Source organism: Genypterus blacodes, unplaced genomic scaffold (assembly GCF_046128005.1).
Source record: "Genypterus blacodes isolate CSIRO-AG114 ecotype Tasmania unplaced genomic scaffold, CSIRO-AGI_Gbla_v1 ptg000133l_1, whole genome shotgun sequence".
Lineage (NCBI taxonomy): Eukaryota > Metazoa > Chordata > Actinopteri > Ophidiiformes > Ophidiidae > Genypterus > Genypterus blacodes.
The window spans coordinates 2,118,136-2,132,253 of NW_027466935.1; the positions used below are offsets into that span (position 1 = coordinate 2,118,136).

The 14,118-nt window shown below is 45.7% G+C and overlaps 2 protein-coding genes across 4 annotated transcripts; one reads left to right on the forward strand and one right to left on the reverse strand.

Moving 5' to 3' along the window:
• The first annotated feature begins 534 nt into the window (after positions 1 to 534).
• On the forward strand, positions 535 to 10,836 carry brd10 (bromodomain containing 10). Of its 3 annotated transcripts, none has more exons than XM_076163905.1 (10): positions 535 to 1,501; positions 1,886 to 2,574; positions 2,659 to 2,856; positions 2,999 to 4,626; positions 4,761 to 4,822; positions 4,912 to 5,001; positions 5,131 to 5,246; positions 5,426 to 5,634; positions 5,986 to 7,977; positions 8,141 to 10,836. In XM_076163905.1, exons 2-10 carry the CDS (start codon positions 1,910 to 1,912, stop codon positions 10,126 to 10,128), a joined length of 6,948 nt encoding a protein of 2,315 aa, XP_076020020.1. In that variant the 5' UTR covers positions 535 to 1,501; positions 1,886 to 1,909; the 3' UTR covers positions 10,129 to 10,836. The 3 variants fall into 3 exon arrangements, with proteins under 3 accessions (XP_076020020.1, XP_076020019.1, XP_076020021.1); XM_076163904.1 differs by having other exon boundaries at positions 535 to 1,416; XM_076163906.1 differs by lacking the exon at positions 535 to 1,501 and adding an exon at positions 1,508 to 1,803.
• Positions 10,837 to 11,093: 257 nt separating this feature from the next.
• On the reverse strand, positions 11,094 to 12,719 carry mlana (melan-A). The gene is made up of 4 exons (XM_076163707.1): positions 12,631 to 12,719; positions 12,433 to 12,529; positions 11,859 to 11,966; positions 11,094 to 11,162 (listed from the first exon to the last, which is right to left on the reverse strand). The coding sequence occupies exons 1-4, from the start codon at positions 12,717 to 12,719 to the stop codon at positions 11,094 to 11,096; spliced, it is 363 nt and encodes a 120-aa protein (XP_076019822.1).
• Between the last annotated feature and the right edge of the window lie 1,399 nt (positions 12,720 to 14,118).

The window sequence follows — 14,118 nt, forward strand, 5'->3', positions numbered from 1 at the left end:
TCTTTAACCATCAGTTATAAGAGAATTGTAAATCTGCTTGCTCTGCGCCCTATATCTGCACTTTCCTAACAAAAATGACAACGTAGCTTAAAAACAGGATGTTCACTATAAAGACTGTGACTGTTTTGTAAATCACTTTTTTTTTAGATATCTGTTTAGCTCACTCATGAAGACAAACAGAGCCCTGTCCATGTCCTTAGCTATAGAGGCCTGCAGAGGGCCTTCCGCTCACGAGGGTCTATTTTGCCCCTACGTATTCCTCTCAGGCATTTTATAACTATTACATTGGTTTGCTAGAACTCCGGGCTAACCTAACCAGTTCAGACATATTCAAAACCAGCAACTAATCATAATCACGTCAATGGTGCAGGTCGTGGAGGGATATATATATATATCCAAGCATCCATTGTTAGAGTTGCCTGGAGGACTAAACACAGGGCATACACAATGTCGAAAGTCCTTCCACCCATTAACAGGCTTTAGTGAGCGTTGGTGTCAGCGGTACATTAGTCTCTAGTGACATCTAGCGGCCAATGTTGATACAGGGTGTTTCAAGTTTATAGTACACATGGGTCATCAGCGTACTTATTTGCTGTAACGATGCGATAGATTAACGCTCAAGTTATGAACAATTCTTTAAACAGTCTAGTTCATTTGCGTTGTTACTGTCGCGTTGCGGTCTCGACGTTTACCTACAAAGACGCCATCTGTCAGATTCCAGGTGCTCCTCTTGAAGTGATAATCGTGTCTCAAATCGCCAATACGCGTAATACTACAAAGTATACCAGAGAGGTCAGACGTGAAGGTGTAAGAGAGAGAGTATAACAACATACTCAAAAAACAAAATAATCTATGGTGCGACACGCGATTTTGCCATCATCGACGTCAGTTTGCGTGGATTCGCATCGGGTGCACGCAGGGTGGAAGTGAAGTGGATGGGCAAAGTATTCGTCCTGCAAGCTCCAGTTGTCGGTTGCTGTTTTTGTAAAACCATGCAGCGCTCAGAAAATATCCCACACCCTGCGCAAATCTGTTTGTTAAGTAAAAATAGCAATGTTTATATGTGTCGTAAAGTCGCTGTCAACTTGGTAAAGCTAACGGGTTAGCTGGACGGCTAGTGATGATGAACTGAAATCAATTGTCGGACAATCAGTTATCCGAGCTAGCCGTTTGTTTAGCCGTTTTGTTGTCACTGACAACACTGTACGGTGACAACATGGGGTGTTTACGTTTCCTTCTCCCGTTCTTTATTTATTTGCCACTAAATTCTCAGCATGTGGAGCGAATGGAGCAATTGCAGGCCCCAGACTGGAGACAATAGCGAGCTAACCACGCTAGCGGACCGCCGTGGTTGCTAAGCCTGCTAGAAGCTACCTTGCCTTGGACCCTGTATGGAACTGCACTGACAACACCGGAGTATGTCTAACTTGCTCTTCCTCTGCCCACTCGTGTTGTGCTCTTAATTTTGCACGTGATCCGGAAAAGGAAGGTGATAAATCAAGTGCGTTGGAAATCGATATTTGAGCAATAACTGTAAAGTTTGTTGACTTTTTGTGTGTCAGCTAGCTAGCTCATAGCTAACGTAAAGCTAGTTATTGATTCACGAGAATGGAAAAGTTTGTTGGGGATTCGCCATGTAAACAAAGCGAAGCGTTTTACAGACACGGTGTCATGGGCTAAGACATTACAGTGTGTTTTACTAGGTTGTAGCAGCGGGTGCAGCTGTCATGGAGGCTCGGCTATGTTATACATGTTAGGACAAAAACAACTTAGTCTCTGTTGGATCACAAAACAAAAGACTAGGTGATGACGTCTAAAATGTATTGATGAGTATTGATTGGTTTAATGCATGTTGGCCATAGATGACACCTGTTCCCCTCTTTAGGTGCCTGTGCCAGGTGTCGGCACAATGGATCAGGAGGATATAACAGACCAAATCACAGCAGCGTGTAGCCAACACACCAACAAAATGTTTTCAGACTCCAGAAGTATGACGGGTAGCACTGAGGGCTCTGACCTGGTGATATCTGAAGAAGGGCTCATGGCTAACGGCACCTTTGATGTTGACACTGTGATAGCGCTACACTGTGCTGGCGACAGTGGAGATGTTATTGCTGATGGCGATCACCTTGCACTGAGCAACGACGGCATGTCAGAGTTTTCCAACAGTGACCTCTCACTGCCCGAGGTCTGCATCTCGACCAACAGCACCAGCTTTGAGGAAGACATGAGCTACGAAGTCCAGCAAGCTTATCGAATATTCACTGGCTTCCTCTTGGACAAGCACAAAGGGTTCACCGGCCCGTTCCTCTATCCCATTGGCCATCAGGAGACTCAGCGTGGCGTTGGAGGGGTCCGAAGCCGGGCTCAGTCACAACTCAGACAGTCAATGTGCCTGAAGAGGATGGAGGAGAAGTTCACCGGCCAGGAGTATGAGACCATCACTCAGTTTGTTGCAGATTTCAGGCTGATGTTGGAGAACTGCTATCGCTACCATGGGGTGGACCACTGGATCTCTAAACAAGCCCAAAAGCTGGAAGTCATGCTGGAGCAGAAGCTTACATTGCTATCCAGGTAAGAGCTTTCATTCTGTACCCACATTGTAGCAACTTGAAACTTTTGTATTTCTATTATTTATATATTTCATTCTGTTATAAGGACCCTTCGAGAGAAGACAACCTTGGCAGTAACCTCTAAAGGACGTTTTGGTGCAGAGGAGGAAAGAAGCTCTGGGGGAACCTCCACGAGGAGAAGGTCAGCTCCTCGTAGCTTGGTTATCACTGTTGGTGGCCATGAATCTGTCATGGTCCAGACACTTCGTTTAGAAGAGCAACAGAGAGCCAAGGAGGAGAAGAGGTTAGTGAATATCTGAGAAAAAACAATAACAGGCTCTTCCCTACTTTTCTCTTTCACATTCTAAAATATATCCATGTAACGTGTTTATTTTGGTGTTAATGCAAACCTGTCAAGTATCTTCAAATGTTCCTTAACATTTCAGGCAACGTGAACTGGAAAAGAAAGAAGCAGAGGAGATGTCAGCCAAGGAGGTAGAGGAGTGGGAGGAGAGCTTGCTGTCTCAGGCACTCCCTCACTCTATTGACACACTGTGGGAACTCCCTGCCATCGGACACTTCCTGTGCCTGGCTCAGACTGCACTTAACCTCCCTGAGATAATATTTTTTGAGCTGGAGCGTTGCCTGCTGATGCCCCGCTGTAGCCTCCTCCTCTCTAAAATCATGTCTTCCCTACTGTCCCCTCCCCAGAGGAGGGCCACGCTTCACCGTCGGCCTGCACTGCCCTACCGCCGATGGGAATCAGAGCTCAGGCAGCGGGTCATGGGCTGGTATCGAGCTGTCGGTGCCTCCCATGATCAGCCATCTCGTGCTGAGCAGCTGGGGCTCTGCTTCAAGTTGTTTAGCGTCCTGGGTGAGGTGAGTCCTTTGGAGGAGAAACCGTTCCATCTGTTGCCCTTCTACCAGCGCATATGGCTTCTAAAGGGGATGTGTGATCATGTGTATGAGACACAAAAGGATGTGCAGGATGCTTTGCTAGCCCAGCCCATCCATGAATGTAGGGAGTCTATTTTGGGCTATGACAGCAAGGAGAATGCCTACATACACTTCCCACATTTCTGTGGGGCAGACTTGAGGATCTACTGCCAGAGCCCCAGCACACCGCCAGATTTCCCTTTCCCTTCTGTATTGGTGAAGAAGGTTGAAGTAGAGCCAGCGACAGAGGGTGAGGAGTCCGACAGAATAAAGGATGAAGAGGATAACTATCACAGTAGGTGTTATGAGGGCTCCATGGCTACAGGACAGTCTGAAGATGGGACGGAGCGAGCAGAGAGACTTGGGGTTTTTAAAAGGGAAAATGGGGATGGAGGAGAGGAGAAAGAGATTTTTATCTCCTGGTCACTGAAGAAAGAGGATGAGTCTGATTCAGGGTCTTCCGATGAAGGAGACTCCAGTGAAGACTCTAAATCAAATTTAAAAGTACACACTAACTCTTTATCTTATTCACACCTTAAAAGCCCTATTGGAGGAAGTCGTGAAAGAATGAGTTTAAAGGAAGAGACAGCGAAGTTGGAACACCAATCCAAGAGACTGGTATCTAAAGAGGATCAGTGCCTCTCGTTGGGCTCAGTGCGAACAATTAAGGCAGAAACCCGGGAACCCTGTCTGAGTGTAGGGGAGCACAGCTACACAGGCAGGTCCCCGGCTCGGTCCATGAGTCAGGCCTCGCCCACCGGACTAGCAGAGGTCAAAATGGACGGAGTAATTCCTAGTCAGGGACTTCAACAATCTCCCTGTTTGGAATGGTGTCGAAGCAACGCCGGCAGTGTCAAATCTGAGTGTTACTGCGGCACATCAGGGCCGGCGACGCCGTCGTTGCCACAGAGCACTCAGAGCTCGACAGAAGAGAGTGTGAATGACAAAATCCGGACTAAGAAAAAAAAGAGGAAGAAAAAGCGAGAGAGGGAACAGCTACGGGTGAAAGGGGGGAGCAGGCAGCTGCAGCACGGGGACAGGACCAAGCTGTGCTCGCCTAAGGCTGCCAAATCTGCCAAGCGGAGAGCTGAAGCGACAACCAAGAAGACAAAAGACAAGAGGAAAAAACATAAAACGGGTGAGAAATGTTTGTGAATTTGCATCGTTACTCCGAATATATGTGGTATCTGAACAATTCATTGCTTCAGTCAATATATTGTCCTTAATCAACACAATAAGGTGTGTATACAAATTTCTGTTGATTCTTCACAGGAAAAAAGCTTGAATCTTCCAAGAAAATAAAAGATGAAACCCTTGTTGACCCATCATTTAAGGTAGTCACACTCTTTAGCAGCGCACGTTTGTTTCTGTTCTAACATTTATTCTGATTTTTGGCATTTGTATCCCCCATTTGTATCTATAGTTGGTATGCACCAGTCTTGAACATTTGCGTGGGCTGATTAGTAAGACAGAGGACGAGCTGGATGACCTGGAGAGCACCAAAAAGAGATTAGTAAGTGACAACACCTTTGAATGTTTCTTAAATTCTCCACAGAGGTTATGGGTCCATCTTCGAAAGCAGTGTTTAATTTGTTTTTGTAAGGAGTGACCTCATTTAGGCGTCCTCTGTTTGAACTGACAGGGTCGGTGGTATGCGAGGAGAGAAGCGGTGAAAGATCTCCACAGCACGCTAATCAGACTACTGAATGAGCTTTTACCCTGGGAACCTAAACTTGTTAAGGCCCACCAAAGGAACAGGTAAACCTTATTTGACATTAAAATGACCAGATTAGATGAATCTGCCACCATCTTGTCTGAATCATATCATCTTTCTATCTATTTAGGTTTTGTGGTATTATTATTATTATCATCATCTGCTCACACTGGATCAGTAAGGAATTCTCGCTTCTTATATTGTTTCTCTTCACCCCTGTCAGACTCCGTTTGAAGAAGGAATCCGACGACTTCAAGAAGCATCCGGACTACAATAACTTTGTGCGCGAGGAGTGTATCTCGTCATCATCCTCATCGTCAGATGATGAGGAGAAGGGTTTAGGGAAGGAGGCGTGTTCACCTTCAGATCATTTTCAAGGATCAGAGGAGGAAGACCCAGAGCATGTTGTTCCTCGAGGCCTTTGGACCGGAGGTAAGTGAGCTGAATCACATATTCAACCAGATCCTTTTATAGCCCATATATTATTTTATACTAGACAAAGTCTGTGGCATAGATGAAGCAGAGAAGCACTCCTCCTCTCCTCCCTGCATCCAAACATTCATTTATTAATTTTTCATTTCAAAATTTAATAATCACACACTCGATTTGGATTTCAATTTGCAGCGCCGACCATTAACAGTAACTTTTCTGTATTTCATAGTGTTAAATTAGCATGAATAAGATAATGATGAGTAGTTTGTTTAAATTATTATGATGATCTATTATGTATAGATGGTCCATTGAGTGGTGCTTCTCTAATGTGTATCGTCATTGTTTCCTCAGCGAGCACCAGGGAGTTTGGACAGAGAGTGATGACCTATGTAACCCTCAACAACCTGTCAAGGGTTGAGACTGGCAGCTGTAACATTACTCTTTCTCCTGACACTGGGCTGGAGTCTAGATCAGTACTTGATCCATCAAATCACTCCAGGGATTCGAAGTCGGCACAGGCCACAAGTATGCCAGCACAGGCATCACCGGCACACAGACCCACCATCCTTCACCCCACCTCTGGACTACCTAAGGGCTACACGCCCATTCCCACCCTGCTGGCTAAGAGTGTGGGAAACAAAGTGACCTTAATGAAACGGCCTGCTGATTGCCAAGGGGCCCGCAACCTAGATAGACAGAGCAAAGGCTCTGTGGCCCTCATGCCTACCTCTGTGGTAGCTACCACAAAACCTTCAAAAGCACAAAGTTCCCCATCCATTTCCCAGCAGAATTCACCACAAATTCAGACGCATGGACCACAACAGACACACGCTCTCAGACAGCCAGTACTGGCCTCAGTGACAGCAGCTCTTCCTAAACAGCCACAGGCCAAACTGACTCAGACCGTACCAAAAAATCCTTCCCAAGTGGTTTACAAGGTACCTGAGGGGCTTGGCCACCTTGTAAGCAAAGACAACAACAGCCCAATCAAGATTTCTGTTCAGCCTGTTGTGGACCAGAACACTGGGGAGAAGCTCATGCAGCAAGTGCTCATTCTGCCTTCAAACCTTCTCATTCAGAAAACTGAAGACAAATCACCTTTGTTACAACAACACCAGTCTAAGGGCATTCAGGCTCCCATTTCAAAAGTGACTGGCCCTTTATATATGTCCACCAATGTGCCTGGGTTTACCATTCCTGAAAACAAAATTCCTGTTCAGCAAGTTGCTCCTTTAAATGACGCGAGGACAGCAAGGACCCCCTCTCCCTCTGTTTCCCCTTGTCTGCAGCAGGTAAACCTAAATGCAACAGGTTTTAAGGGGGCACAGACCATCAGTCCTCGAGCTCCTACTACACCGCAGGCTGTCATGCCCAACTCACCGATCACAACCCCAGCCAGTGCAGTTTCTACTGAGCATGTTAAGCCCACAAACCCTAAACAAGAGCTGAAGACCGTGTGTATCCGTGACTCCCAGTCCATTCTTGTCACAACGAGAGGAGGAAACACGGGCATAGTCAAAGTCCAGGCATCCTCAGACCACAGTGCGCTCGGTTCTTTGCCCTCCAGTCCCGTCATCACCATCTCACCTCAGTTCAAAGCCTTCCTTGTATCCAACTCATCACCTGCTGTTTGTCCCCCGCCCTCTTACACTCCCCCTTGCACAGTCCCAGCAGCAACAAATATATCAGTAGCCCAGGCTCAAAAGCAGGCGTCTTCATTATTAAAGTCCTCCTCCACTGTCACAGCTCCTAAGGTGACTGCAGTCACTGGCAACATTCCCTTTGTAGTTGCAGGAAATCACACTGCAGGCGCTACGGTTCCCTTCAGTCAAAGTTACAATACCTTAGCTGGGCCTAAAGTAGCAGCAAAAACTGGCAAAGCAGCTCAGACAGCAGCTGCAGGTTCTCAGCTGCACGGTTCACTCAAAGAAAACACTGTTATTGTCCCATCACTGAGTAGTTCCGGTGTTCCTCAAGTCCCCACAAAAGCGGAGTTCATCAGCAAGCCCGGTGTGAAACGTGCTCATCCCGACGAGAGGTCCCAAGTTACTAAGTTCATCCTGTTCTCTCCCTCCTCTTCATCCACTTCTTCACACATAGCTGTAACAAAAGAAACGTCTCCCACTACGCCACTCCCTTGTTCAAGAGTCATGTTCATCAGCCAACCCACCGCAGCGTCGTCCACCACCATCATGGGAAGCATTGGAATGCCGGCACCAGGCAGCGTTGGAAAGCCTACTACTTCATTATCGAGTCAGGCACTGAGCTCCAACTTCGGCCAGCCTGTTAGTGGTGTCAACTTAGAGGCTTTGTCCAAGGGCAAGAATATCACACTGCCCACAGGTTGGTTGGTTTCTTTTGATTGATCTTTAGCTGCATTTCTATTTTTATTGGCTGCATCGTGTTATGTTTGTAACGATTATGACCTCATGATGTATTTGAAACCATGTCATTGTTTATAAGCCTCCATGAAGAATGAAGTAATCTCAAACTTATGTTTCTCCAGGTGTTCAGTTCCAGTTGTCAGGACAGACAACAGGGGTTGGACAGATGCGTTCAGTGCCAGTCTCTGATTCTTGCTCTCAAACAGCCGCCTACACTGGAGTGGTTCAGGGCGCAAGTTCAAAGGCTGTCGTAAGCTGTCCTGTCCAGCCCGTCTCTCAGTCTTCGCTGACCACCCGGTGTCAACTGCAGGGCGCTCCCATCACCACCTTCCCCCAACCAGGCTCTTACACCTCCACAACCACTACAGGAACTCTGTCCCTAGGATCGATAATCAACAAGGACCTCAATCTGTCCACAGGTGTGCTGCCCAACTCTCCTGCTCAATGTATCAACAAGAGCATTCCAGCAAAAACCACCACACTGTCCCTGGTCTGTCAGTCCCCACATTTTCAAAGTGGTTTTGGTGGGGAAACCTCTGTTATATCTTCTTCCCAGCATGCACCCATTAATACCCAAATACCTGTCTCCTCAGTCAGGCCTAATAATGTTTTTGGGAACGCCAACCCGTCCTCTGCTACCCCAGTCAGCACCTGTGCACCTACTGGCCCAATACAGCAGAGGATAGTCATCAACACCAGCGCACCCCTAGCAGCTGGCACCCAGATCCTCCTCAATAATGCTCGCTTTGTAGTCCCTCCACAGGGTTTGGGCCCCGGCAGCCACGTCCTCATCATATCCAGCCCTGCACCCCAAGAAGTGCCTAGTACCAGTGTGACCAGCACTACAGCAACGCTGCCACCGCTAGTAGCCCCTCGAACACCAGTGTTACCCCAGTTATCCCCAGTCAGGCTCCCTGCTGTGTCTGCCATGGGTTCTCCTATCGTATCATGCACAACCGCTGCTGGTTCTCCAGTGCCAGCAAGCGGCCCCAACGTCACACCAGTTGGACTAACAGGAACACCTGTCCGGGGCTCACCTCTGTTATCCACTACAACAAATGTAGTTTCTGCTGTCTCAAGGTTAACAGCTTCCCAAGTTACTTCACAAGCTGGTCACCATGCATCACCTTTTGCAGGTGCACCCCCTCTGCTTTCAGCCCAACCCAGGTTAGGCAGCACAGCAGCTCTAGTCTCTCCTGTGGCAACCAGCACAGCCACATGCAGCTCAGCACTGGCTACTGCTGCATCCGCAAGCTCGTTCCCACTGACTTCTCCCTTGTCCAGATTCTCAGCACCTTCATCATCCTCATCCGTCTTGCTCAACCCATCTGCTGTGGCCCTCCCCACCCCTGTTGGCCCGGCCCTAGCGTCCCTCTCCTCAGTTTCAGTCCCAGTGTCAGCCGTGATGACATGCACACCAGCTATGAATTCACCTCTTCCTACACAGCAGATGATTCCAATACCCACCCCGGTCCCATGTAGGCAGCCCCAGCAGAGAGCACCAGGTATGGCAGTAACTTCCACTTCTCCACCTCGGCCGTCACTGCACACTGGACTTTGCCATACATCAGTCAGACAACAGATGCCAGCGATCATGCAGCCAGTGGTCGCTGGTACACAGACACAAGTTTTGCCAACAGCGGCTGTCCCATCGATTGTAAGCACAACGTCCAGGGTTCAAATGCTGCCCATTGCTACAGTTCCACCAATTGGAAACACTGTGAACAGCATGGAGGCAGCTACTATGGTCACCGTGGCTCCATCAAGTAGCACTGCAATAATCCCTCCCCCTCAACCGGTCGGAGTACTAAACACAAACACTACCCACCCACCTGTCCTTGTGGCCAGTCAAGCATTGGGAAAGCCCACCTCGGCGTTAGGTGTGCACAACACCATCACATCCAAGATACTCATTAGTCCTGACGGTGCTGTGTTGAGCACAGTTCAGTGTCCGATCGACCCAGCAGGCTTGGCAGACTCCAACCAACTGGCTGCCCCGCTGGTCTCGGCTAGCACTTCCACCGGAGCGACGACGACCGCCACCACACACACACATGATTCCTCTCTACAGCCTTCAAAGGCAGACACAAACCCAGAACCAATTAACTGAGACCACGAGCCAGCTAAGGTGAGGTCACACACTCACCTCACTCAATCTAATGTGCTTAGCTTTGGACTCACCAACGGCTTGTCGTGATTTTGGGGGCGGGGGCAAGTCAAGGAACTGCTTTTGCATCTCTGGAGTGACATAAGCCAAATCTGTCAGTTGCGCTAGTTGAACCCTATGATGAGGTCCTTGTAGGTAAAGTATATACTTAAACATAGAATGGAAATGTTTCCTGTAATGGTTTTCTCGATTGAAAACTATTGAGGTACCCTTCAGATGAATGTTGCAGATATTTTTATTTCATGGCCAGTAATGAAACTCTTTAAAGGAAGCAGTAGAGCCAGAGGGTAGATCAAATGGACTTCAACTCAAAGTTTTGTAATACTTCTTCTTTGCTATTAGATACTCCTTAATACTGTTCATAATGTTCATACTGGTCTCCGGTACGACTCGCTTTACTTTACTCTGTTGGTTTGAACAAAACAGTTGGATCCAGAATTTGACATTATCCATTTTTTTTCTTCAAATGGTTGAAAACTACATTCAACATTTTAGAAACAAAGACAGACGAATAGATGCATTTGTATTTCATGTTTGAGCCCTTATAAAATGTTTTGAAGTCACTTTTTATTTATTTTTACCTTATAGAGTTTTCAAAACTATCTTGTAGGTTCATTTTCATTGTGGACATTGCTGCATGAAAATAAACAATGCGACTGTCCCTAAAGTGTGTTTGGGCTTTTTCCTTGTGCATTCTGGTTTTATTATTTATTCATACTGCCTATTTACATTGTGTTCATACAGGAGAAAACTTTAACAATTGAAGAAATGGTCTAGTTGCTTCACTTAGTGGGAAAAAGAACGACTAAATATATTAACGGTAGCATTTGCATTGCATATTCTCAGGCAACAGTTGGGGTTGTTATTCGATATGTTCCTTTATTCTCCATGGGGTCTGTTGATATCCTTCAGGGAGAATAGGCAGGAGGCAGTGGCCCTGAGGAAATCTTCTCATAAGCAGGAGGGGCGTTGGGAACCTGCGGAAGAGCAAGTACAAATACAATCACATATTTAGATCTCTTCACTCAAAATACAAAATAGAAACACTTGGCTTTCACAAGTTTACAAAGGCCGAGGAGACATTTTTCAAATACATATTTAGTCTGTTAAACAGTCCCAAACCCAATGGTAATGTATGCTAAATCCTGTAAATGCCACCATTTGTCAATTAGTTACATTCTTTAATTATTTTTTCTGTCATTTGATTCATTATTTCAGTGCTAAAATAGATCAATTCTGCTGGTTATTGTTACATCGACTGTAATCTTGGTGTAACATGTAATTCAGAATTATAGAATCTTTTCTGACCTTGACTAGAAATGAAAATGAACCTCGGTGGGTTCCATGTTTGCTCACTGAGGTTAAAAGTCCCTTGGGAATGAGATTTTATTACCTACCTAGTCTGGTGACATAATAATCCCTTAGGCATCCATTGCCTCAGCCTCACGTGCTCTGACTATAGAACCCTGTGGCTTTGCACTGAACAACTGCCCTCTTTGATGGAGTTTGGTTTCTATTGAGTTCTATTGAGAGCCCACTTTACGGTTATTTGTTTAAATTAAAGTGAGGAAGCGTGTTTAAAGAACACTTGAGTGTAATGATGTTTAACTGATGTAAGGGTTCAGGAAGCGGATGTAAGGAAAGGTTAAGTCAGTCATAGGCTTGTCCCTCACCGCAGGTCGGAGGCTGCCAAAGTCAGTAAGCGCCATCTTGTTATCTGCTGAGGGTCCTGCCTCTGTGTACTGGCCTCCTGTGAAGGCCGGTGACCCTGACCTGGGACTCTGCAGGAGAGAGAGAGAGAGAAAGATGCAGGTGGAGAAATGTGAAAACAGCAGGAAAGGTATGAAAGTTATTATGCAAAAGAGGAGAAGGAAGCAAGGAAGCATCATAGTAATTGATAGGTCTTCATTTGCCCCAAGAAAACCTCTTAATGTCATGTGAGAAATCTTGCATAGGAATTCAATGCTTGCTTTTGTTACAGTCAGGGTAACACACACAGTGAACCATTATGTTGGCAGATCAGCTGTGAAGGGATGTTATTGATGTTTTCCTGCCACATATTGACGCACCGTGGTGGAGTTAATTTGGTTACAAGCAAATCACCCTCTGAATCATTTTCCTTTTAATCTCTGCACTTATTACTTTGAGTGCAGAGTGTTACTGAACACTTAAGACAAACTTCCAGTTCTCGTCGGAGTAGAAAACTACATTCCTTGGACCTGACTGAAGTAAATATGATGTCCTCACCCTGATTAATTTGTAGCCGCTCCTCTTTCTGAAGTACCAGCAGCCCAGGAGGAGGAGAGCAGCTAGGATGATCACCAGTAGAGCGACGCCCACTGCCCTGTAACACACAGCTCCGTTACAAATCAAACTTTCAATCACCACATAAAACTGTATTATACAACCAAGTAGAATAGTTGAAAATGAAATAAACACACGTACTCCTCAGCTCTGACAAATCCACCACGCCCACTGGCAAAATAAATGTTGAAGTCCCCACGAGGCATCCTGTCTGTATTATTACACAGCATCAAGCTGAAAGACAGAAGAAATTAGGGTTATTTGTGCAACCTTATAATGCTGTTACAAAAAATACAATAGGTTTGACTGTGATTATTTAATTTGACCCTATCTTTCAGTGGAAACCATCAAAGTCTCTTTTTCACGATGCAAATTTTACAGAGACAGTTTCGGACAATTAGTCAGAACACACATGCACCCAAATGGATTTATGTCACTTGTAATGTTTGTTCTTATATTAGAATTTAAAGTAGTTTTAGCACAACTTGTATCTAGGGATTATCACTTCACAGACATTCTCTCTGCTCAGTCCTTGTTGTTGACCATTACTCTATGATCCATGGACAAAGTGTCACATTGTTGTTTTTCGGGGATAAACCCTGATTCTGATCCTGTAGCCTTGAAATGAATCTTAATCCTGTCCGTTTAGTGACACCAATCAAGTCAGTCCATGCACAAACTATGCAACAGGTCCAGATAAAGTTATCAGGTGATAAATTTAACTAAGCAGAGCTGTAAGTCATTATTTACAAGCAATCGCAAAAAAATAATGAGTTGAATCAAATAAAATGAAGTTATTTTACAGTTTTATGCAAATTTAGCTCTGCAGCACCAACTGAATAATCCCACGTAGGACAACAGTACTGTTATATTAAATAAAAGTGGTAAACAATACATAATAAAGGCATGATCAAGCCAAACTGTGCAAGAAAACATTCATGGTTTAATTTGTAAACACTCACCAATTTGGATGATTAGATTGCAGGGAGGCGATGCTCTGGATGGCCTGACTCCTTCAAAGATGCTGCTGGTGCTGCTGTTGCTCAGACCTTCGTGTTTTTGGCTGCTTGGATATCCTGGAGAGCAGAAAGTGGCAGAAAACCCTCATGACCGTCACGGGTTAGGGGCTCGTGCTTAAAGCCCATTGAAGCGAGGTAATTACCGTGAAACCCTGCGGTCCTGAACGCCACACTATTACCCACTCGTGAAACTACAGACGTCACACTGTGTGTGTGTGTGTGTGCGCGCGCGCGTGTGCGCGTGTTTGTGTGTGATTGTGTGTTAGGTGAAGTGGAGGGTGGGGGTGGCTAATCCACATACATCACCGTCTTCTCGTTGTGTGTGTTGTACCTACACACAGTACAATAACCAGTGGCATTACTTATTCAGAGTTCTTAGTGTACTGTAGCTTTTAAACAATGGATCGTTAATTATTGACCCTTCTAATTGTTCATAAATGTCACATTCTGTCCACTTCTCTCTATATGTTTAACTGAAAGGTCTCAATTGTGAGGAACTTTTTTAAAAGAATAGCATAATTAAAACAACAGCATTAAGTCTAGGGCACAGATTTGTAGTAATTAGTTTAAATCTATTATCCTGATGTATGTTGTAATAACTATAGCCATT